The sequence below is a fragment of the Gracilinanus agilis genome, chromosome 5, assembly GCF_016433145.1.
Source record: "Gracilinanus agilis isolate LMUSP501 chromosome 5, AgileGrace, whole genome shotgun sequence".
In the NCBI taxonomy this organism is placed as follows: domain Eukaryota; kingdom Metazoa; phylum Chordata; class Mammalia; order Didelphimorphia; family Didelphidae; genus Gracilinanus; species Gracilinanus agilis.
Window position 1 is genome coordinate 222,131,920 of NC_058134.1, and position 25,364 is coordinate 222,157,283.

Consider the following 25,364-nt stretch of genomic DNA (forward strand, 5'->3'; position numbering starts at 1 on the left):
TCTCTCTCTCTCTCTCTCTCTCTCTCTCTCTCTCTCTCTCTCTCTCTCTCTCTCTCTCTCTCTCTCTCTCTCCATGACATCAAACAGTTAACAAGTTATTTGGAAGGTCTACCTGCTCACCTGAAGGCTTTCAACAGTGTAGATGCCCTTGGGCTTCCTGGACCTGTCATGAGAGTTTTCTTCATGTCTCACTTTTCTCTTGGGAGAAGATTGTTGGTTTTGGAACCAGAGAACCTGGATTCAAATCCTGTTTCTCTTTCTCACTTTGCCCATGTGTCCAGGCAAGCCCCTTCCATTCTCTGCACTTCTGCTTGCCCAAGTGCAGAACGAAGGGGTGGAGTAGGTGACCTCTAAAGGTCCTTCCAGCTCCAAAGGTGTGATCCTCTGACTCTCCTGTGAACTGAGGCTGCACCCTGCCCAGCTTCCTCAGCCTCCTCTCTCCCTCCCTATATTTGTTTAGATATATGTTTTATGCCTGGAGGGACCCAGACCTACATGCCCAGACTGGGAGGTAGCCAGCCTAGGAGGAAAGCCAAACCTGAGGAAGTGGTAGAAGATTGAGCCCCGTGACAGGATTAGGAGGGGGCTGGAGTCAGAAAGAGACTGTGTGCCAAGGAGGATTGCTTTCTAATGCCATGGCTGTTGGAGGCCAGAAAGCTGTGGGCATGTGACCTCCAGCTTACCCAGAGAACCCCAGACTCTCTTCTCTGATCTGATAGGGTTAGCCCCAATTTCAGATACAGAACAGCTGGCTGTCCCAATAGCCAGGTCCCACCAGATCTCGTTGTCATGAGAGTCTGGATATGTCTTCTAGTCCTACCTATTGGGCAAAGGAACCTTCTTCATAATAGCCCCTGATAGATGATCATCCAGTGTGTGTAGGTGGTGATACTGGTGATAGGAAGCTCACTACCTTACAAAGGAGCCCATTGAACTCACAAATAGCTTTAAATGTTAGGATTCACACACACACACACACACACACACACACACACACACACACACACACTCCCCCTTTAATTGGAACCCAAATTATCCTCTAATTTCTACTTCTTCCTCCTTGATCTGCCCCCTGAGGACAAGTAGAACAAAGCTATTCTCTCTCACCTGTGACTACCCCCTCAAATCCTTAATGATAATAGTTATGGATGGCTCAGTGTATTGAAAGCCATGCCTAGAGACAGAAGGTCCTGGGTTCAAATTTGACCTCAAACACTTCCCAGCTGTGTGACCCTGGGCAAGTCACTTAACCTCATTGCCCTAGCCCTTACCCCTCTTCTGCCTTAGAACCAACACACACTATTGATTCCAAGATGGGAGGTAAGGGCTAAAAAAAAAAAAAGAGAGAAGAGAATAGTTATGGTGTTTCTTATTTGGACTAAATAACAAGGTGGCATAGTGCATAGAGTCAATCAAGAAAAACTGAGTTCAAATACAGCCTCAGATACTTACTGGCTGTGTGACCCTAGACAAATCACTTAACCCCTGTCTGCCTCCGTATCCTCATCTGTAAAATGGGAATAATCATTGCACTACTTCCCAGGGCTGCTCTATGAATCAAATAAGATAAAGTTTGTAAACTTCTATAAAAATGCTAGCTTTCGGTATCTTCCTCCTTCTCCTCTTTATTATCATATAACATGAACTCAAGGCCCTTCGCTATCCTGGTCACCCTTTTCTAGACTCTCTCCAATGAATCATGCCCTTCCTAAAATATGGCATCAAAACTGAACCCGGGCCTCTAGATGGGGTCTGAGCAGGGCTGAAAAGAGCAGGCCTATCCCCAATTCCTTCTTTCTGGGCCCTTGACTTCTTCTAATCCCACTTGTAGGTCTGTTGGTTCTTCTGGCTGCTGTTTTACCCTGTTGGGACACATCGAGTTTGCAGCCTGTTAAAATGGGTCTGTTTTGGCCTGTGGATTGTATGACCAAATTTCCCTTCTCTCTTCCTCAGCTGAGCACCCCCAAATGGACAAGAGCTCCTTTATGACCCTAGAATTAGAGAGCCGGACTTTTAGAGAACTGGAGATTTAATCTCTAATTAGAGAATTAATCTCTAAATTAGAGAACCTGCCTGCAGGCTAATGAGTCCAGGGGAGAGAACTTTCTTCCTGGCTATGTTTCAGGGGATTGAATGGGACCATGGAAAGAGTGCTGGGTTTGAAGTCAGAAGACCTGGTTTCAAATCTTCTTAGATATTAGCTCCCTGCATGACTTTAGGCAAATTATTTAATCTCTTTAGACCTTGCTTTCCTCGTTTCTAAAATGAAGGAGTTGAACTTTATGGCCTCTAAGGTCCAGTTCAGCTTTCAATTATATGTGTAATTCAGGTTCTGAGATATTTACTCCAACTCTCATCCCCATGGTTACAGGGTTACTCTGCCACATTGGGGCTTAAAGGGTATCTCTAAGGGATGATGAGAGGGGAGGGATTTCTTTCTATTATAGTTCATGAGTTTCCACCAATGTGCTTCCCCCAAGATTATAAACTGAGAATATAGTCAATCAGCCTTAAGAAGCTTTTCGAATGGGTTATATATTGAAGTAGTACTTTAAGAACAGTTGATACAGGAGCAGATCAGTTGCTCAGTGTATCGAGAGCCAAAACTGGAGATGAGAAGTCATGGGTTCAAAACTGGCCTCAGACACTTCCTAGCTGAGTGACTCTGGCCAAGTCACTTAACTCCAACCCCAACTGCCTAGCCCTAACCACTCTTCTGCCTTGGAATTGCTACTTAGTGTCCGTTCTAAGACAGAAGGTAAAGGTTTCAAAAAAACAACACTTGATACAAAGCATTTGCCAACCCCCCCTCCAAAAGAAGTCTGTGACACTCTCCTCCCAGTAAATACAGACTTCAAGAAAAAGTAGACTCCAACTTAGGGAGTGAGTATGGCAAAAGAGGCAACTCCTGGAAATCCTTTGCTCCCCTCAGCAGATATCCATGATGTTCCCCTTGAACATAATATAATTTCTTTGCTGGATTCCTTGAAGACCCATAAATCTATGTCCCATCTGCCCTTGACTTCCAATACAGATTGCCACCAGTAGATCCAGGGATGTCTCTCAGACACTGCTAGGTCGAAGAGAAATTCAAAATACTCTTACTTATAAGACTCTCCTCTATCTAAATCAGGGGGAAGGAAGGAATAAGATCTAGGTCAAGAGCTCCTCTTCAGAGGTTGTACTAGAATCCTGCACTTGCTTTTAGCCCTGGAATTGCTTCCGTTCTAAACTTGCTTGATATTTTACCAACAACTCCTGAGCCATCACCAGGTTTCCTCAGCCATTCTAAGGTTCACTCCAGTTCATTCCAGAACTTTTTCACATTTTCACATTTTTTGCTTTTTTTTTTAATTTAAGCCAAATCGGGGATTCTTAATCCAAGGTCCATAGACCCACAAGAAACCCATGGATGGGTTTCATGGGGTACTGGTCTTGGAGGGGAAAAATATATATTACATTTTTTACTAACTTTTGTGTTTCTTTGTAATCCTGTGGATCTTATTTTAAGCCAGTAAAAACATAGAATAATGAATAGAATAAATAAAGGGGTCCATAGGCTTTACCAGCCTGCTAACAAGGTCGATAACCCCCAAAAAGATTTAGAATACTTGGTCCAAAACCTATAATTGATTAGGATTTATTCTTACCTTGTTTTATTTTTAAACTCTTACCTTCCATCTTGATATCAGTACTATGTATTGGTTCCAAGCCAGAAGAGTGGTAAGGGCTGGGAAATATGGGTTAAGTGACTTGCCCAGGTCACACAACTAGGAAGTGTCTGAGGCTAGATTTGAACCCAGGACCTCCTGTCTATAAATCCACTGAGCCACCCAGCTGTCCTCTATTCTTACCTTGTTAAGGTTTGAGGGTATCTTATTATTTTCTTTGTGTTGATTCAGTAAAGCCATCAATATACTTATAGTATATGTTATGATAATGATTTGGCCCATAATATCTATGGTTAGGTTTAGTTATGACACAGTAGAGGAATGATGGAGGTTACTGCTAGGCTGGACACAATTCCTACCAGTGAGGAAGAACTGGTGGATGAAATTAAATTGACAGGACCCCAGGGAGGAGAGGAGACCTTGCCGCCGTCCTAGAGTTCATGTATCCTCAGGTATGTATCCAACACTTTAGAGGTTTCAAAAACTCTAGAGAAAAGATTCATGCCATCAATCAGAAGCATTCATTATGTGGTTGGCACTGTGTGTGGTTCCTGAGACACCAAAAAGAGAAAGTTTCTAGAAGAATGGGAAGTGACTATTCCAGGATGCTTTCTTGTCCTGGAAGGGAGAGGCTTAAAGGCTGAATGTTGACACAGAGAAGGAGGAGAAGGGAAGGTTGGAGTACAAGTAAATTTAATCCAATGCCTAGGGAACCATGTCTTACCAATTAAAGGGCCAAGCTTTCATGATTTCTCTAATGGAAGCCAAATTGAAGCTAGAGTTTTAGTATAAAAGGCCAGAGGAAATAGCCATGACCAAATAAATCACATCAAAGTCAAAAGTAAATCCAAGTCCAAGGTAACTTGAAGAAGGTGAGCCCTAGAGTTCAGGAATCAAATAATCAAAAGAACAAAATTCCAAAATTCAGCGTTCTATGACAAGATTTTTAAGTCCAGCCACAGATGACTGGATCTTGCCATCTATGTTCTCCTAAATTCCCCTGCTGGAAGGCACCTGGCATTGCTGTTGTTATAACTAACAGAACCTACAAAGCTCAGTATAGAGAGCTAGGCCTGGAGCTGGAAGGACCTGGGTTCAAATATGTCCTAACTATGTGACTGTGGACAAGTCACTTAATTCCCATTGCCTAACTCTTAGAGCTCTTCTGCCTCGATATCAGTACACAGAATTGATTCTAAAACAGAAGGTAAGGGTTAGAAAGAAGAAAAAAAAAACAACAGAGTCTACATGGACACGGAGACTGTAAGAACAGAATACTGATTATACCCATATAAATGATACTTGAAGAAGAAAAGTAGGAAGTATCTAAGCCGAGCATTGTGGCTGCATAAGGAGCTCTCTGACTATCTCAGATTTCGGAAGCACTTGTTCAAGACCAAGTATATTACATGATGATCAACTGTGAACGACAACTCTTCTCAATAATACAATGATCCAATGATAGGGCTTATGATGAAAAATACTATCCACCTTCAGAGAAAGAATTGATGGAGTCTAATAAGATCAAAACAGACTTTTAAAATTTTTTCATCTGTGTTTCCTTTTACAACATGGCTACTGAGGAGATATGTTTTGTATGACTGCATGTGTATAACACATAACATATGACTTCATGTGTATAGTATATATAATATCTAATTGCTTGCCTTTTCAAGGAAATTTGGAATTCAAAAAATTTTAAAACATTAAAAATTTTTTTTACTTGTAATTGGAAAAAATTTAAGTGTATATCACAAGGACATATAATAAATACTGTGGGCACACTTACAAGGGGAAATGAGCCATAAGAAGCAGCTTGAGTTCATAACAATATTAACTTCTCCCAAAGTTAGTGTTCAATGGCTGTGATTCTCAAAATGTGTCCAAGGAATCCTAAGTGTCCTTGAGACCCTTCCAGGGAATCTGTGAGATCAAGATTATTTTCCTAATAAGAGTGATGGTATGTGTTCATTTCTAATGTGGTGATACAGATAGATATAACCAACATAAACAAAAATTTTTACATATCCTGAGAAGTTCTGAAACCAAAAAGTTTGACAAAACCAAAGTGCTGCCCTGTGACATTCAAACAGTAACTAATCAGGGGGCAGCTGGGTAGCTCGGTGGAGTGAGAGTCAGGCCTAGAGACAGGAGGTCCTAGGTTCAAACCTGGCCTCAGCCACTTCCCAGCTGTGTGACCCTGGGCAAGTCACTTGACCCCCATTGCCCACCCTTACCAATCTTCCACCTATGAGACAATGCACCGAAGTACAAGGGTTTAAAAAAAAAACAAACAGTAACTAATCCACCAAATTGTCAGGTGATCCCAAACATTTCACATCTCTACATCTCAGTCTTCTCATGTGTAAAATAAAGGGGTTGGGCTAAATGATCTCTAAAAATCCCTTTTATGCAAGAAATTTAGGGAATGTAGTTCATTTCGTTTCCCTTTTTTTTTCAGTTATGCATTTAATTGGTTTACTTGAAGTTCAAGGCAGAAGGGAGATTAGACTGATTAAAAGAACAAGGTTGTGCTCTATTTTTAAAAATCAATACTTGAATGATATTGGGGAAGTCATTTGACCTCATTGGGACTTATTTTCCCTATCTGCTAAGTAAAAGGGCTAACTAGATGATTTCTAAAATCCCTGTCAGCATTAACATTGTTACACTGTAATTTTCCCTTTTGGGGAGGGCAAGGTTTCTAGAATTCCATTCTGATTTGGAGGGGATGAACATTATTGGTAGAATTCTAGAAAAAGAATCTCATCAAAAGGAGGGATGATAAAAGATCGGAGAGACAAACCAGCTGGTCAGGAACAAGAGGTGGAGGGTATGTCAAGGGAATTCGACCCTCTCCTGTGTGCGAGATAAGCATATACTATTTAGTTTTCAGTGAAAGTCTTGAGATAGGAAAAGTACCCTGAATTTGGAGGCAAAAATCTTGGGTCTAGATTCTACCTTCAGTGTTCATACCTGTGTGAACAAGGACACATCATTTATTTCACTGGGATTTCAGTTTTCTCCTATGTCAAATAAAGAGATTAGATGAGATCTCTAAACTATGTTCCAGTTTCTGAATCTGTGCTCCTATTATCCTATGATCAGAGATTGGAAATTAGGAATGAGGCAAAGTTTGAAAGAGAGCAAGAAGATTATTCTGATGAGTTTTGCACAATTTCACATGTATATAATCGATATAATATTGCTTGCCTTCTCAATGGGGAGGAATGAGACTAGAAGGAGAAAAATAATTTGGAACTTTAAAAATTGTTAAGATTTTTTTTAATTTAAAAATTTTTAATGTTTTAAAATTTCTAATGAAGTTAAAATTTAAAAATTATAAAATTGAAAATTAAATAAAATGAATTTAAACATGAATAATATTCTTTTTAAAAATAAAATGTTATTTTGTATGTACTTCTTTATAAATGCATCCCTCTAATAGCAAGTAGGATACTGAAGGGCAGGAACTAGTTCCTTTTTATCTTTGTAACCTGAGCACCTGGCACAGTACCTTGAACATAGTAGGTGCTTAATAAATGTTTGTTGAATTCTTTTTTTTAAATTAACCTAGGGGGTACCTGGGTAGCACAGTGGAATGAAAGCCAGGCCTAGAGACAGGAGGTTCTACGTTCAAATCTGGACTCAGACACTTCCTAGCTGTGTGACCCTGGGCAAGTCACTTAATTCCCATTGCCTAACCTTTACCACTCTTCTGCCTTGGAACCAATACACAGTATTGATTTTAAGGCAGAAGGTAAGGGTTTAAAAATTAATTAATTAAATAATTGACCTAAAATAAAATGTTAAAAATAAAATTGCATGTTAAAAATGAATATTAAAAATAAATGATTTTTTTAAAAGATGATTCTGGCTCAAGGAGAAAGTTTCTGGTGACAAACAATTTAATTTGAAGTATAGGTTTGCTAGGTGGGGATAAGTGGAGGTGAGAGAGAGAGCCTATGAAAGGCTTTGGATTCTAGGGAGGTCACTGGATTTTATCCTGTAGGTAGTAGAAGATTATTAGAGATAGCCTGAAGGATACTTGAAAAAAGACTAAACTGAGGTCAGTAGGGGAGGAACAAAACAAAAACAAAATACTGGTTCTGAAGTCAAAGGACCTGGATTCTGTTGCTTACTACCCATAGGATCCTGGACAAGTCACCTAACCTCCAGGGTCCCATTTTTCCCACGTATAAAATGAGGTTGAACCAGATGACCTCTGAGGTCCTTTTTCCAGCTCTAGATCTAGAATTTTTGATGTTCTCCACATTCATAACCCTTACCAAGTTCTCTTTTCTCTTTCAGTTCTCCCAGTTAATTAAGATCTTCAATTCACTGGGTCCAGAGAAGTTTCCACTTGTAGAACAAACATTTTTCCCCAACCACAAGCAAATGGTGAGTACAACCGGTTTGCTTTAATCATATTTCGGCTCAGGGGTCTACGGTGCTCTTTGGGAACTCCATGAGTTTACCTAGTGGATTCAGCACCATTCAAAAGGAACTCAGGAGATGGAGGGGAAGAGGTATGACGGGATGAGGGGACGCATGAGCAGACATTCTCTTGCTCCTTCTGACCCTCTGACCCACTCAAAGCTAAAGAGGTGTTGTGAAGTCATGTGGGGCTAGCTCTCATTTCTTTCCCAGAAAATAATGATCTCTTTGGGTTAAATGCCATGTGGCAGGTCAAGTGGTAAATGCAGGCAGCCGGTGCTTTGGTTCTGTGTTCTCAGCAGGGCAAAGAGAGCCCTTGCCTGTGTGAATCGGAGGCCAAACATGTGGTCAGTGAAAGTGGGTAAAGACCTATAATGAGTGGTAAAGAGATAATACCTCATCTTTGATGTTTAAAAGACAAGACACAGCCATTCATGTTTTATCCAATGCTAGAAAGCAAAAATAAAATGTTGGTTCTTTCTTTTGCACTGGATACCAAGACTTTTTAAAGGGCTCAAGAATAATTTGCAGGGCTCAACTTGGGGCCAGGTCTAGCAACTTCCAGCTTAAGCTTTATTGTGAATGTGGTCATATCTTTGGGGCTGCTCCATACCATGGATAGGGATCCAGGAACTCTTAGTTCTCTGACTAGATGACGCTGCAAAAAGTTACCAATAGAATGTCTAGTATTTGAGATGTAGGACTTGGTTGTTGTTGTTTTTTATTTATTCTTATTGGTCTAAACATCAGCCTCTCTTCCCAAAGATGCTGCAGGGCAAAGTGGGTTGAGTTTTGAATACAGGGTCAGGAAGACCTAGGTTCAAATCCTTTGTCAGAACTTTATTAGTTGTTGAACATTGGGAAAGTCTCTCCAAGACTTTGGGAAACATCTTTTGGCCTCGGTATCCTCATCTGTACAATGGGAATTAGAATAGCACTTTATCTAACAGTTACTGTGAGAATCCAGTGAGATGATGTCTATAAAGAATTTTGTAGCCCTTAAAGATTGCTTTAAAAATGCAACCTACCATTACTATGACTTTGGAGAGAACAGAGAGTCTTTCCACTGAAGACTGGCACCTATTTAACTATTTAACTATTTAACTCATAGTGTTGACTGAAGTCAAGTAACTTTTGCCCAGGGTCACCCAAGCAGTAGGTCAGAGGCACCTTCCAGATTAGGTTATTTTCTTGGGGTCATTATTGTTACCATTATTATTGTAGTTGTATTCTGATTATCTCATTCTTATATTTTGCCAGTGGAATTCAGACAGAAAGTTCTTTGCAAGTTGCTATATTGTTATTCTTTTTTTTTACTTAGTGTTCTGCAAACTATTTTTCTATTATAACTATGTTACTTATTATTATTATTCATCTTTTTGTTGCCAGAGAGACCATAACACAAGTCAATATCCGGCTATGATTCCTTCATATTCAATATTTTGCGGACGATTGCACAAATAGATTTTTTTAAAACTGCTCTTTGTAGTTGAAAAACCCCCTCTGTAAATTCACTGAAGGCACCTTTGGTATGACTCCAGTAGCAGATGGGGATGATAAGGATGATATATGCCTCAGCCTGTCGCCACATGATTTTGATCTTGTTGGCCAGGTCTCTTACATTACAAAAGCTATTCATTTCACGTAGCTTGGCATGAGTATTTTGTATGGTAACATCTTTTAAAATGTTGTTCTTAAATTTTTATGTCTGGGGTGATTGTGAGCAACAGTTTGATCTGTGTTAATGACCTGATTCCAGAAATTTGTTGATTGAATTCTCCAAGGTTTTTTGAGATCTGTATTTGTAGTATAGGGATCTGTCTATCCATGAAAGAGTATAATTTTAGCCAACAAGTCATTTTGCATCATGTAGAAGGAAACAGCAAACAAGGATCCTTGCCAAAAAAAAAAAAAAACCCAAATGGGGTCACAAAGAGTCAGACAACTGAAATGGCTCAATATGTTGTACCTGGTTTTCAATAGGTGCTAAGTTTGTACAGTCTACAAACTATGCATTCCACTGTCTTTGCTCTTTCCTCTCATAATCTGCATTAGTTACTAGTTCTGATGTCTATAAGGAAGACCCATCTATAGTTTCTAGTGGCAACAGTCTGATACTGAACAGACGCAATAAATTCTTCTGTATACCCAAGCAAATCTAGCCATCTAGTGCTAGTCTAAATACTATTGGTAGAATTTATGTGGGTGTCACCCATGGAGGGCCTTTGGATTCTCTTCTCGTATCTGAGCTCTTTTACAGGCTCAATCTGGACGTAAGTCACTCTCAGCTACATTTGACAAATCCAATGGCACATACATATGTGTGTGTGTGTGTATGTATCAGCTTTCATTATTACTTGTTGGAGTAATGTCTGTTCATTCCAGATTTCTGTAGTTCTTTTTTACTTCTTTGCCACATGATTATTATTATATGAATATACTTTTTGTTATCTTTGAATGCATAGGGAATATTATGCTCCCTAGTGTGGGTAGATGTCACAGCTGAGGATTTAGGCCTTTGAGTGGACACAATTTTGAAATCTCGGTGTGGCTGCAATCACAAGAGACAGCATGGACTTAGTCAATAGAATGGTCTATGATCATAGACTTGGAATTTTCACTTTTGTCTTACAAATGAAGAAACTGAGAAAGCCCAGGGAGGTGGTTTATTCAAACAAAGGGCAGCTATGGTAGATAGGAAGAATGGACACTGAGCTTCATGGTCTAAATATTAGAACCAGTAAGTTTCTTCCACTCAAGTCCCACCTTGGTCTCATCTTAGTTTTATAACCATGGGCAAATCCTGAATCCCAGGGAATTCACTAAGAGTGGAAATTACCGATGGCTTGTAAACTCCATCAGTTGAGGGATTTTCCATTTGGAAGGATAATATTACAGGGCTTTAGCAGATTGAAATGTTGGCATTTACAACTGAGTCATGAAGCCAAGGGTTTTATGGAATAACCTTCACCATGGTCCCTACTTCTCAAGGAAGGTTGTGATTTTCTAGATTATGTCTGCCTCACAGCAGGTCCAGATGAGGTTGAGATAACCCAAATGAGTTTGCTATCCAGCAAAGCCTCTTTGGATAACGGGAATGCAGTTTCCTAAAGCCTTCTTTTGCCTATGTTCCACTGGGCAAGAAAGAAATTGAATTTAAGAGTGAGCATACAGACATCCACACACAACACAAAGGGGAGGCCAGATAGTAGTTGTGATAGAGATAAACCACTTTACTGTTTAGAATAAAGGACACACTATAAAAAGTGAACATTATGCCACATGACCTTACAAGACAATATACATTCACGGAATATAAAATTCATAAATAACATGGAGGAAAACTGTAAACAGTGCTACAAAATTTAGCGACAAATACATTCCTTCCAGACAAGGTTTTCTCCTGGTGGTTTTCCCTCCCATAACTTGAGGACAGCAGACTGGCTATACAGAAGAGGTGGAGACAGTTGAGATGCTTGTGGGTGCCACCAGCCACAAGCTCATTAAGATCATTCTCTCAGGCCAGAGAACCTACTCCCTCCATCTCATGCTCTTTCTCTTGACCAAGGAGAAAGAGGGGACCCAATTATTGATGTTTACATAGCAGAAATAGGGCTGGATTTGGCACCGGAGGGCCAGGGTTCAAATCCCTGCTTTGCCACTTATTACCTCTGTAACCTTGAGGAAATCACTCAACTTTTCTGATTTTAGTTTCCTCATCTGTAAAAAGAGAATTGAACAAGATGACCACCAAGGCTCCTTCTAGCTTTAAATTCCACATCTGCTTAACTCCCTCATCATTCTGTCTTTCTTTTGTCCAAAGCCATGAGTGTTTTGACTTGTCTCCCTTTGATCTACTCCAATGACCTTTTGTCTTTTTTAAAGTGGTCAGTAGTGAAACTCTTAGGCATTACCCTATGATAACTAACTCCATTTTTCACCACCACTACCAATGCCAATGGCATCCATGCATGAGGTGGAGAGAACGTAGGGGTGTTAGGAGATGACAGATTCAAGCCATCCCTGTCATGTTACAGTCAGAAGACTAATCATTCCAAAGGGGCAAGACTCTTATGTCTGTTGGGAAGTGTGTTTCCGATTAGCTGTTGGCTTCTAGCTCCCCTCCCCCAGTTCAATTTGTCTTTTCTCAAGAACTATGGAAAGTGAACAAAATGAACTCATGGGAGTCTTGAACTGAGATCTCCAATGCCACCATGATCATGATTTAATATGAGGGCATTGCCTGGCCAGGTAGGATGACTTCATTTTAGGAATGAAAGAGAAGGCTGGGCAATCAAACTTTGGGCACCAGACTTGGATGGTCAGAGGAAAAAAGCTTAGTCAAGAGCCACCCTCATCCTTTTTTCTAAAAAGTTATTTTTACATCCATAGGACCAATCTTCTTCCCATGTTTTCATTAGTAATACAACTTTTTTTTGGCCTATCTTGTTCTCTCTCCATTCTTCTATGAGGAAAATTCTTGCCACTCAAGGGCATGCCCAAGTCAAATGTTACTTCTTCTAATGGAAGCAAAGGAGTTATTTGCTCTCTGATCATCCACATGTTGCCAGTCTGGCTGTCTATACATCAAATATTTTACCTTTCAAAATATTAATAGAATTTGGTGGCATGTGGGGGGTGGGGAATCTAGTTTTGCTTTGAAGAAAAATTGTGCAGATATTACAACCTACGTACAACACAGAACTTAGCAAAACAAAACAAAAAAAATGAACAATAATTTGAAGTACTGAGATATCTCAACTCTATAAATGACCTTGAATTATACATTAAGTGAACAGGTAGAATCAACAAAGCTTATAGCAAGCTCAGTAATCAATCACCCTTGAACATCACACAAGAGACTTTTTCTTTTTTTTTCTTTTTTCTTTTTTTTTTTTTTTTTTTTTTGCCAAGAGCCCATTATCTCTGCCCTGGTTTGGAATTGGTAGGAGGAAAGGGGTGAGTTTCCCCCTCCAGATCTATCTTCCCTATAAACCAACCAGCATTTGCCTTTTTTTTTTTCAACTTAAGTTTGAGTCTCTATTATTGCCATGAAGGTGACTCCGAAGATCACCCAAGATGGTCAGTGGCTTACATGGTTGATCACCTCTTGGAGAAGGTGACACTCATGCCTCAGGAAGGCTGGGGACTTGGATTCAGGACATCCAATTTGCCAGCCTGTGGGGCTACCAAAAAAGCTAAAGTACTTTAGCTTGAGGTAACAAGAACCACGGGCCAGATAGCTTTAGTCATTGATGAGCATGGCCTTTGTCTCCAGTGGTACAGTTAACAACTTGTGTCTGCCTTGATTCTCCCCCACCTCTTCTGCTCTCCAGGTCAGAAAGATTGGAAGGCAGAATGTCCACTAAGGACAAAGGATGTTCGTAAACTGGGGTTTTTTCAAATGCCTTTTTCAGGAGTTTGGATGTGTGTGTGAGAGAGAAAGAGAAATATCATGTTGGTGATTTAAAGTACAAAACACAACCAAAAAGCAGAGCAGCTCTATTTCCTAATGTGGAATGAACTGAAGGTACAAAATCATATTGATAAATAACTATAATCTTTAGGGGAAAAAAAGAAAAAAAACTTGTGTTAAATGTCACCACCCCCAAAACTCTGTAAAATACACATCGTCAACCATTTCCTCAGTATCTCCTATTTATCAACATTAAAACTTAAAATAATTTTATTTAATAAGAGAATTTATATTATAGTTTTCTTTTAAAAAAAATCAAAAGACAACGAAAAGCCCTCCAGCCAACAGCAAAATCAACCTCTCTAACACCACTGCTATACTGTGGGGACAAGGAAGAAGCACACAGTAGGCCATGGGGTCCAGCAATGAGAAGCTGAGAAAGGAGGCATCATACAATCCAGCCATTTCATTAGAAGCAGTAAGAAGATGGACATTCCATTAGGTGAGAGGCCGAGTCCATTCTCTCTCCTATCTGTACTCCCTTCATCCCCACCTATCCCAGCTCCTTGCTCTAGCTGCCATGGGGAGGCCACCAACCTTGGAAGGGGAAGGAGAGGCTCTAAATGTTCTGGGCCCCTGCCCTGTAGTTCTCAGGAGTTGAAAATTTTAATTTTAAAAACCAACAACTTGGAATGTCAGGGTTTTCATCTTTAAACAAAAAAGGCAGGGAGAAAGAAGATTTCAACAGCATTGAACATAATTCTGTGTCCTGTAAAATCTTAGCTTATACCTCTGTGTGGCTAATAGGTATATGTGCACCTAAATATGTTCCCCCATCTCCCTTTGAGCTGAAGTCTAACTTGGCAATGGTATTACTCTAAGAAACACTCTAATGGACTCTAGCTGAGAGTTGTGTATATGTATTTCCCAAATGTATATATAAGCTCCTTGCCAAAAAGAGACCACAGAGTTTCTAGGAGCTCTTCTTGGGGGTCTCAGCCTTTCACCTGGTCTACTGTAAGAGGCAGGCACATTTCCTCCTGGCTCTGCTGCACTCACAAAACAGTACAATCTGGGGAGAGCCACCAAGTCATCCCTCTGCTGACACACCCAGTTGGGGTGTGTGCAGGGGTACGTGGGTGCCTGAAAGCCTGTCTACCTCCCCCTCATTTCATGCTCTCGATCATACTTTCAGACAAGAGTTAGGAGAGCCCATTATAGTATCTGATCCCATCTCCTCATGGTTTTAAATTCCCTGCCTGCCTTGGGATTTGTTTCCTTGCTGATTCTGGCCCATTCTATTACTCTTCTCCCTTCAGGAAATGCCTTGTCTGTATATAAATTTGTGCACTGGGGAGAAAGGGGAAAGGAGTAAGGGAAGGGATAGAGGGGATTACAATGCCCAACTGGGATAGTTTTTAGATTTTTGTTTTCCTAAAAAAATATAGATTATATAGACACTGATAAAAGAAGTTGCTCTCCTTGTTCATTTCTGGCAAGCCATCAAACATTTCCCCAGGTGGAAACAGGTGATGCCAAAGCCAAAAAGAAAGGGGGAGGGAAGGGAAGTGTGATTAAAAATAAACTCAGTATGACGGCATAGACTTTTCCTTTTAAGTGTTCGAAGTGCTAAATTTGCAAGAAAACAGGCACTAATTTCATTGTCATCATCTGGTAAGAGTTAGTGTCCGAGGGAAGCTGAGCTGGAAAAGGGAGGGAGGGGAAAAGGGAGGGATGGCAGCTCAGGGATCTGTGGCATTGATGATTGTTTTGTCCGGGGGTGCCCAGCCCCTGTACCAGCTGCAGTAACCACCCTTCTGCCGAATGCAGGCATAATGCTTCGACTGGTACCCAGGGTAGCCAAAGTTGGAGAGCATGTCCGTCCACAGGCACTCATTCTTGGAAGTCACAAAGCAAGGCAGGTAATAACATGACTTAATCTGTAATTAGAGAAAGAAATAGAGTGGGTGAGTTCCAGGCAGAGAGCCAAAAGGGACTTTAGAAGCCTATGCGTACAATCCCCAGATAGGATGTGCCAAAGGTGAGATTTGAACCAAGGTCTTCCTCATTTCATCTATCATATCATATGACATTTCAAGAAGTAGAAGAATCCCTGGGTGATCCTGATGAAGACATGAGTGGCCCTAACTCTAAACTCAAGTCTAGTAACAATTCTAAACCATAAAATGTAAACATGGCCAAGAAATCAAAAGAGGAGACCTGAGTTTTAGTCTCCATTCTGTCCCTAATTAGCTACTCCTATCCCTGACATTCAGCATTCTAAAGTCCCTCCCAGCTCTGACATTCTCCACAAACATCTGTTAATTCTCTGATTGACCATAAGAAAGTCATTTAAACTCTGGGCCTCAACTTTCTCTTTTGTCAAATGAGAGTGTTGGATAAGACCTCTGAGACACCTTCCAATTCTAAGTCGAGTCCTATGACATCACTTTAATTTTCCTGGCTTCCAGCTCCCCATCTGTAAAATGGGAATAATAATATTTTTACCCTCTTTCCACAGACTGTAGTGGGCAAAGCATCTTGTCAAAACTAAGGCAGAGAGAAGAGGTATGATATATTATTGCCCCAATTGGGTTTCTGCCTCTCTACCACCTTAGACAGGGGATGGATAATGTTCTGACTCAGCTTTCAGGGTGAGCCCCACTTTCAGCAAAGCACCTTCTACCTGCTGGTCCACCTCCTGGAATGTGGCCCCAGCAAAGGGGACTGAAGGGCCTTTGTTTGCCTTGGGTTGCTGAGTGGCCATTACACTCATCGAAGAATTACCATGGGCAGGGATTCTTTGTATTTGGTTGAGCTCCATTTAGATCTCAGCATATGAGCCAGAATTCCAGTCTCCATCTCCCAAATATGCCACGCCCTTCAGTCCAACAATTTTTGTTGTTGAGTCATTTCAGTTGTGTCCAACTCCTCGTGACTCCATTTTGGAGTTTTCTGGGCAAAAATACTAGAATTGTTTGCCATTTTGTTCTCCAGCTCATTTTCCAGATGAGGAAACAGAGGCAAACAGGCTTAAGTGATTTGCCCGGGGTCACATGGCTAATAAGTGTCTGAGGCTAAATTTGAACTCAGGAAGATGAGTCTTCCTGATTTTGGAATCAGTGTTCTATCCACTAAGCCACCTAGCTGCCTCTCAGTCCAACAGTAGAGAAGCCCAAATGCCCTGTTATGTCCTCTGCATAGATTCACAGATTTTAGAATTGGCCATCAAAGTCCAACCCCCTCCTCTTACAGATGGCAGAAACTGAGGCATAGGAAAGGGGAAATAACTTGCCTGAGGCCAGTCAGGCCTAAGTCACAGGACCACAAAGCTGGAAAGGATCTTAGAGGCTGTCTGGCCCAAATCCTTCCATTGACAGATGAGGAAGGGGGACCCAAGAGGTCATAGAATATAAACAGGAACATAGACCTGGAGCTGGTAAGGCTATCTAATCCAGCCTCCTTGATTTATAGTCTCAGGCCCAGAGAATGATTGCTGAAAGGATTTCACAGTTCCCACCTAGTCTAAGCCATTTATTTCACCAATGAAGAAACTAAGATCAAGAAGGAAGAAGTACGTTGCCTAAAGCCACCTAGGAGGTGAGTGACAGCCAAGATTCCAAACCAAGTGCCCTGACTAGGCATCCCACTGATGTTCAATGGAAGAGGCATTTCCCTATCACCCCTCCCACATAAATCTGCTCCCCCCTTACCTTGCAGTTGCAGCCCAAGTGGTACCGATAATTTAGACCCTTGCGCTGGGAGAGGGTGAGCCGGTCCCACCTCTCCACGAAGTTACACAAGCCTGTGTACATCTTGCCATCATATACCCGACCTGGAGGAGGAGAAAGAAGACAAAGGGGTCACCTCTCTGTCTGGCCACCAGCAACACACCTGGCATTGACCATGAAGCTAAGCAGGGACAAGATGGCTGAAGCAACTAACAGGTTTTATGTGAGGGAAGATGGAGGTCAGCCCTCCCAAGCTGGGACAAGTTCCTAGAACTTGGTTAATGGCCTTCAGTCAATCACCAAGCACTCACTTGAGTGCTGGGCCTACAGAACCAAAAAAATGAACCCTTCTCTACCCTCAAAAAGCCTTTATATTCTAAAAGGGGTTGTTGTTAGGGATCAATCACTTTTCTCTGGGCCTCAGTTTCTTCTTTGTAAAATGAGGAAGTTAGACTAAATCGCCTCTGATGTTCCTTACCAGTATACGCCTGTGATCACCATAGATCATACAATTAGAGTTAAGAAGGTTGAAGAAGTCAGATGTCCTCCTTTTACAGATAAGCAAACTGAGGCCCCGAAAAAAAAAAAAAGGTGATTTCCTCAGTGTTACCCAACCAAGTATATGAGACAGCATTCAAATCTAAGTCTTCCCAAGTGTCAGCTCAGTCCCCACTGGCAGGGGTTCTTTGTGGGCATGCTTGGTGGATGGCAGATGGCCCAGACACATTCCTGGATAAGACAGTGGTCCCATAGGGGGTATGAGGTGGCCTCTGTTGAACCTGGATCCTTACCTGTCAGCAGATACTGGTACTTGTTGACTTCCAACTTCAGCCCACAAAGGCTCTCAGAAGCTTCTGTGTGGATATACTGCACATGGGGCATCTTGCTAAAGCCCCTATACATCTGTGGGGAAAGGAAAGGGAGATCTCTGTTAGATGCCAGGTTTTCTCAAAGACGGGTTGAAATAGGAGTCTTTGGGGGGAAAAGGGACAGATGATCATTTCTTTTGTTCCTTTGAAGGAAAAGGGGAATTTTTAACTGGGGAAGGAAGACAGGGTTCATATGAAAGCTCTCTTCAACTATCGAAGAGATTACTCTCGTTCTGCTTGGCCCAGAAGGCAGAAATTGAAGCAGTGGGTAGAATCACAGAGAGGCAAATTTTAGCTTACAATAAGGAAAAATTTCCTAACAATTAGTAGCTGCATGAGAGGTACTGAACTCCCCATCACACGAGGTCATCAACTGTAGAGCAGGTAACCGCCAGTTCATCAAGGGTATTCCTGTTTAGGGGCTAGGCAAGATGAGATCTGAGATCCTATGAATCCGTATCATCCCCCAGTGCCTACCCAAAGAGGACTTAAATTCTCTTTCTTTCCTTCATCCAGTCTTTAGAAAAGAGGCTTTGAGGGGTAGCTAGATGGCTTAGTGGACAGAGCACCACACCTGGAGATGGGAGGTTCCAATCTGGCCTCAGATACTTCCTAGCTGTGTGACCCTGGGCAAGTCACTTAACCCCCAATGCCTAACCTTTACTGCTCCTCTGCCTTAGAACCAACATATAGTATTGATTCTCTGATGGAAGGTCAGGTCCACAAAAGCCTGCCCATGGAAGACACACTTCTCAGCTCCCCTTAGAGAAGCACCGATTCCCACAGTAATCCAAAGGAGAGGAAAGGGAGGAACAGCTGGATTTGTCAAATTCCTGTCACGCCTGATGCCTCATGGAACATGCTGATTTTCAGGGCTGACTCACTGCATATTTAACTCTCAGGAACTGAAAGGACAGACAGGCAAGTAAGACAAAGAATTCTGGTAGTAGCTTTAGAAACTCCTATTAGCTATATGGCCTGAATGATCACTAGGAGAGCCTAGAAGAGGGTAACCAGGAAAGGGAGTTGACCATCAGTTGAAGACATGGGGACTGCTCAGCTCTCTTTGCGAATCCTGAAAGGATGTTTCATGGAAGAGGGATCACGTTTGTTCTCTGGGGCCCAAGAGAGCAAACCTAGGAGAGCCCAATCTCCTCTACACACTGTGCAGAGGAAAATTCTATAAATTAAGCATTTTAGAAACATCCTTTAATCTTGGGAATGCCCAGGATCAGACTTAGAGTTGTATGTCTGGAAGAGGTCCCTGAGGCCATCTAGTCCAATCCCCTCACTTTACAAAGCAGGAAACTGAGATCCAGGGAGAGAAAGAGCAGTTGGAATCAGGATCCCATCCCAGGTCATGCAATTCCTCCCAATGTACCTTCCTACTTTCTTTTCCTGACCTTCTTGCCCTCACCTCCAGAAACTCAACACAGCCTCACCTTAAACTCCAGGTGAGCATTAGAAAGGGCTGTGCTTGTGAGATATTGGTGGGATCCCAGGCTTTTTAGGGAGTCCATGCTGACAACTCTGTTCATGAGAAGGATGCCCAGAGGGTCGAGTACCCTTCAAAGGCTACATAGTGACAGATGGGATTAGAACTCAACTCCTCCGCTGCTGAGATGGGTGTTTTTCCTCTTGTACCCAGCACTCTTCTCAGTTTGGTTCATCCAGCCCCAGTGAGAAACCACTTTTTACCTAGTTCATGAAGTTGAGGTCAAATCTACCGAAGGGCAGAGGGGAGGGAGGGGGCAGCAGGAGGGCACCGAGTTCACCGGGCCACGTTCCCAAGGGCTGAAACAATCGTGTTGGTGGGCAAGCAGAGGAGGGCACTGTGGGTAGGTTTCATAATCCCCTTCCCATCGGGGCCTCTCCAATTATGACCCATGGTGGTCTCCCATGAACTGTTGTTTGTAATAGGACAATGCCTCTACTCCAGTTTTTCTGGCACGAGTTATTAATTTGCTTATGCTAATTAATACAAACCAGACATCACCTCATGGGTGTCTCATCAAAAGCAGCTTCATGTTCCCCTCTCTGTCTGCAGTCATGGGTTTAGTGCCAGCAAGTGGGCTGGAGGGGTTTTGGCCTTGACAGACTGGTCCAAAGACTGCCTGGAGACCATGGAAGCCCTGCTCTACAGTGTGGGAGTTCCGGTCTTCTTCTGAATAGCCTCTTAGTTCTTCTCTGCCCCCTGAGAAATGGAACCTAACCCTGTCAAAACATTTCCATTAGATATTATTAGAAAATAATAACAGGGGCAACTAGGTTGCTCAATGGTTAGAGAGCAAGGCCTGGGTTCAAATCTGACCTCAGACACTTCCATATGTCCCTAGACAAGTCATTTCACCCCTTTTGCCTAATTCTTACCTCTCTTCTACCTCAGAACCAATACTTAGTATCAATTCTAAGAAGAAAAGGATTTTTTGTTTGTTTTTTTAAAGAAATAATAATGGGAACAGCTGGGTAACACAGTGGATTGAGAGCCAGGTCTAGAAATGGGAGGTCCTGGGTTCAAATCTGGTCTCAGACACTTCCTAGCTGTGTGACCCTGAGCAAGTCACTTAAGCCCCATTGCCTAGCCCTTACTGCTCTTCTGCCTTGGAGCCAATACACAGTATTGAGCCTAAGGTGGAAGGTAAGGATTACAAAAAAAAGCAAAGACAAAGAAGAATAATAATAAATTTGTAATGCAGAGAAATAAGTTTGAATCCCTTCTCTGGAACCCATTACTTAAGCTGGGTGACCTAGGACAAGTCATGTCAAAAAGGATTTAAGTGCTTACAATGTACTAGGGATCAGAAAAAGGTTAAAAAATAGCCTCTGTCCTCAAGGAGCTTACAGTCTCCTCATAAGGAGAGTGGCTAGCAATGAGATGCATGCCTGTTGAATTCAACTAAAGTTTTTTGAATCTCAATTTCCACATTTGTCAAACAGGATAACAATGGTAATGTTCACGCTACCTCATAGGATTATTTGAGGAAAGTGCTTTATAAATCCTAAGCTATTGTCAATTAATTGTGTGAGGGATGAATAAGAGAGGGGAAGAAGCAGGAAGAATAAATAGTTCAGTGCCTACTGTCATAGTCCAAGTGAGCGATGATGAAGTTCTAACCCAGGTATTAGCTCTATTAAGTGGAAAGAAAGGGGGTGATTTAAGAGAGATGCCCTGGGTATGTGGGGAGGCAAGGAGGACACATGCTGAGGTCATGAACCTAAATGACTGAACGTGATGGGGATGCCCTTGAAAATCAGGATGGAATGGAAAGTCCTTCATTATAAACGGATGTACATGTAGCTGCAACAGCTAGATGGTACCACGGACAGAGCACAGAAGTCAGGAAGACATGAATTCAGTTCATGCCTCAGATGCTTGCTGTGTGAACCTGGACAAGTCATTTCATGCCTCCACTTCCTCATTTGTAAAATGAGGAGAGTAATAGTGACTCCCTCTCAGGGTTGTGAGGATAAAATGAAATCACATTTTAAAGTGCTGTGCAAACCATAAGGCATCACATAAATGCAGGCTGTCACTCTTCCAAGAGAATGTTAGCGTCTTCAGGACAAAGATGGTTTAGGGTGAAAGTCTTATCTTTTGTAGGTGATGGTCACTGTATAGAGCCTGTCACAGATCACACACAGTAGGTCCTTCATACTCGTGATTTATCCATGGACTAATATGTGCAAACGTATTGTTTCCAAAACTGAGGACAGGATCTGTTTCATTTGTATTCCCAACTCAGAATATGGCACATAATAAGCACTTAATAAATGCTTCCTGGATTAAGTCAAATTAAGATTGAACTGGACCCGGGGCCCCCTACTCTTCTGACCCAGGGCTTGGTAAGGGAATTTAAGACCATAAATCTAAAACAGAGAGGGTTTGGAGGCCATTGAGGCCAACTCCCTCATTTTACAGCAAAGGAAACTCGATTCCTATCTTTTCTTGATTCTCTGCTTCTCAACCCTCCCACTCCCTGCCTCATTCCCCTACAAGTGTTTTATGACTTCACTAACATTCAAGACATACTTTACCAACCAATATCTACCTATGTAACTCTTTCTGGAGAAAGTTAAGTAGATAATTATTTAACGGTTGAATCTTCTATATAAAGAATTATCTACCTATGTCTCTCTATTTCTCTCTAATTATCTACCTATGTTTCTCTCTCTCTCTAACTATCCACTTATATCTCTATTTCTGTCTAATTATCTACCTATGTCTGTCTCTCTGTTTCTCTCTCCCTCTCTCTAATTATCTACCTGTGTCTCCTTCTTTCTATGTGTCTATCTACCTGTCTTTCTTTCTCTCTCTCTTTCTTTCCCTCTCTCTTTCTATTTCTCTCTTTCCCTCTATCTACCAATGTTTCTCTCTGTCTCTCTAATTATCTACCTGTCTATCTGTCTCTCACTCTCTTTCCCTCTCTCTACCTATGTCTCTCTCTATATTTCGCTCTCTAATTATCTATGTCTCTCTCTGTCTCTCTAATTATCTAACTATGTGTCTCTCTCTTTCTATTTCTCTTTCTCTAATTATCTACCTCTCTCTCTCTATGTGCATGTGTGCCTTTAGGCATATATACATATGAATACAATATATGTATACATATATATGTATGTAAAAGGATAAGTAAATAATTGGTTGGCAAAATATGTCTTGAATGTTAATGAAGTCACAAAATGTTAATTTATAATTCTGTTATTCATAATACTTTAGAGAGAGGTCTATGTTATAGAGATACGGAAATAGATCATTGGTTGGTAAAGCATTTCTTGAATGTTAATGAAGCCACAAAATACATTTATTTATAATTATATGATTTATAATACTATATATGGAGATATGAAGAGAGAGAGATGCAGAGCACCGTGCTGGTAAAGGAAATCAATCCAAGAGCATTTATCTGAAGCACTTACTAGGCGTTCCAGGCAGGAGATGGTGGAGATCCAAATACCCCAAATAAAAGGGCCCCTGCCTTCGAGGAGCTTCCAGAAAAGTGAGAAGCTAGAACCCTTGCCATTTAGAGAGCCCCTCCCTGCCAGGGTCTGGAGAGGTAGGGAGCACAGGGAATGATTAGCACCATTTTGTGTTTTGTTTTTCTTGGATTAGAAAAGCAAAGGGACAAACCAAGGCTGAACCTGGAATGTGGCCAGCGAGTCAGGATGTACAGTCAGTACAGGTATATATATGTGTTTGGGGCAGGGAGGGAACCGAACCCTGGCAGCTGGGGCCAGCTTCCAGGAGGGAGGTCTGTGAGCCCAAGCTTCAAAAGAGGCTGCCCTCCTCCCCCGCATGGTGTATTTGATAGAAGAGAGGGCTGAAGGAAGGAAGTGAGCCCCACTAGAGCCAGAGATTAGCCCAGGGGGCCTTCCTGCCTAAGGTCAGGGTGAAATGCATGACTCAGTGTCCTGCTCCTTGGGACAGCCCCACAGGCCAGGCTGGACACATTGTCCCACACGTGCAGTCCCTCCCACAACCAAAGGCCTGAGAGACTTTTCCAGGGAACAAGAACAACAGCTCCCGCCAAAGGGGACCACTTTCTCACGGTCTTGCCTGGAGAGATAAAGGCTTGGGAAGATCAGGGCTGCACCTCCTGTCAGCCATCACTCTCACCTGCCCCATGAATCCTCCTGATGGAGACACAACTCATCTCCAGGTTGGGTTTCCTAGCTAACCTCACTTCCCCCAATTCTTGACCCCTGCCAGTGAAACATCATCTGTCCTTTCCAGGACAACTGTCTGACTGCAGACATTTATGATCCCTGATTTAGAGGAGGAAGGCACCTCCCGGGCTGTCTAGCCTAAACCAGTTTTACAGATGAAGAAACAGAGACCAAGAGAGGCTGAGGGACTAGAACTGGAAGAGACTCCCTCCGAGACCACCTAACCCAGCACTATCATTTTACAAAGCGGGCAGCCGTGGTTCGGGGAAGTTAAGTCGGTAGTCTGACGTCACACCTCCAAAGATTTGAGGGGGACCAAGAACCCAAGTCCTCGGATTCCGGATAGGCTGGAGGGAAGGAACGAGGCTGGAAGACTGAGCTTGTTCACTGGGGGGGACTGTCCCTGCTACGCCCACTTGGGGAGGTGTCAAGACCACCCTGTGGTCAGAAACAGCAAAGTACTGGCTTTCTGTCCTGCATTCAAGCTTCATTTAATCCTGCTGAGAGGGAGCCCTCCATCACCCTGGCCGACTCTGGGACAGACTCACTAATCCGATGGAACAAAGCGATGGCAGACAGGCCCCAAGCTCCTGCCAACACACACGTGGGACTTGTCTCTCCTCTCTCTTGCAATATTTTTCCCCCATACACCCTTGGCAAGATGTCACAGAGGAAGTACTAAGTGGCCGGTGAGTGGGCCAGAGCCAAACTGGGTTCATTCCCTGTTGATTCCTAAAGAGACCTTTGAGGTCATTGAAGCCAATCTCCCCTTTTTACAAATAGGGAAACTGAGGCACAGAGAGGATAAATGACTCACCCAAGTCTACCCACATAGTAGGATGGTGAGAGGAGAAAACAAATTCAAACCCAGGTCATAGAATTAGAGCTGGACAAGACCTTGGAAGTCATCTAAAGCCAACCCACTCATTTTACAGTTGAGGCTTTACCCACAGTCATCCAGGCACTGGATGAGTCTAGGTCATCTCGTGCCAAATTATCTAATGCTCTTTAAATGATAGTGAAGTAACTCAGGAGAAGAGCAGATGGAAACAGGATGGGGAAGAGGAAGACAGATTTCCTTTCCCTTAGGATTCCAAACTGAGCTGCGCCCTCTCTAATTTGAGGGCAGTGAAAGCCTTGTTAGGGGAAGCATCTGAGGTCAGGCCAGAAGGGATTACCTACCCCCAATCCATGGCTCTTATCATAGAAGACCACCCTTAGAGTGAAGCCAGCCCAGGTTCAAGCCCATCTCCTAACACATACTGCCTGCGTGACCTACTAGAACTTGCAATGACATGCAGACTTCTATTCATGGAAGGGGGTTTCCACTCAGGGATTTCCTTAAACTGAGGAACTCACAGGTCTAGACTTTTTATAATTGACATTTATATAGCACCGTAATATTTACAAAATACCTCCTATACCTCGAGAGGAAGAATAGAACAGTGGAAAGAGTAAAAAAAAAAAAAAAAAAAAAAAAAAAAAGTCTGAAAACCCCCAAGGCCTAGATAAAGGTCCTGCTTCAAATATTACTAATGTATTACCCTGGGTAAGTCACTTCACTTCTGAGTAGTCT

At 42.2% G+C, this 25,364-nt stretch overlaps 2 protein-coding genes across 2 annotated transcripts in view; one reads left to right on the plus strand and one right to left on the minus strand.

The window, feature by feature from the left end:
• SYN3 (synapsin III) overlaps positions 1–25,364 on the plus strand; it is a 420,985-nt gene that overhangs the window by 109,198 nt on the left and 286,423 nt on the right. The window contains exon 5 of the mRNA XM_044679132.1: positions 7,983–8,072. Coding sequence (XP_044535067.1) covers positions 7,983–8,072 — 90 coding nt within the window. The remainder of the gene's footprint in view (positions 1–7,982; positions 8,073–25,364) is intronic.
• TIMP3 (TIMP metallopeptidase inhibitor 3) overlaps positions 11,321–25,364 on the minus strand; it is a 68,711-nt gene continuing 54,667 nt past the window's right edge. Inside the window, exons 3-5 of the mRNA XM_044678386.1 lie at positions 18,047–18,158; positions 17,238–17,359; positions 11,321–15,464 (exon numbers count right to left, since the gene is read on the minus strand). Of these exons, the coding sequence (XP_044534321.1) occupies positions 15,267–15,464; positions 17,238–17,359; positions 18,047–18,158 (432 nt within the window). The 3' untranslated portion in view covers positions 11,321–15,266. The remainder of the gene's footprint in view (positions 15,465–17,237; positions 17,360–18,046; positions 18,159–25,364) is intronic.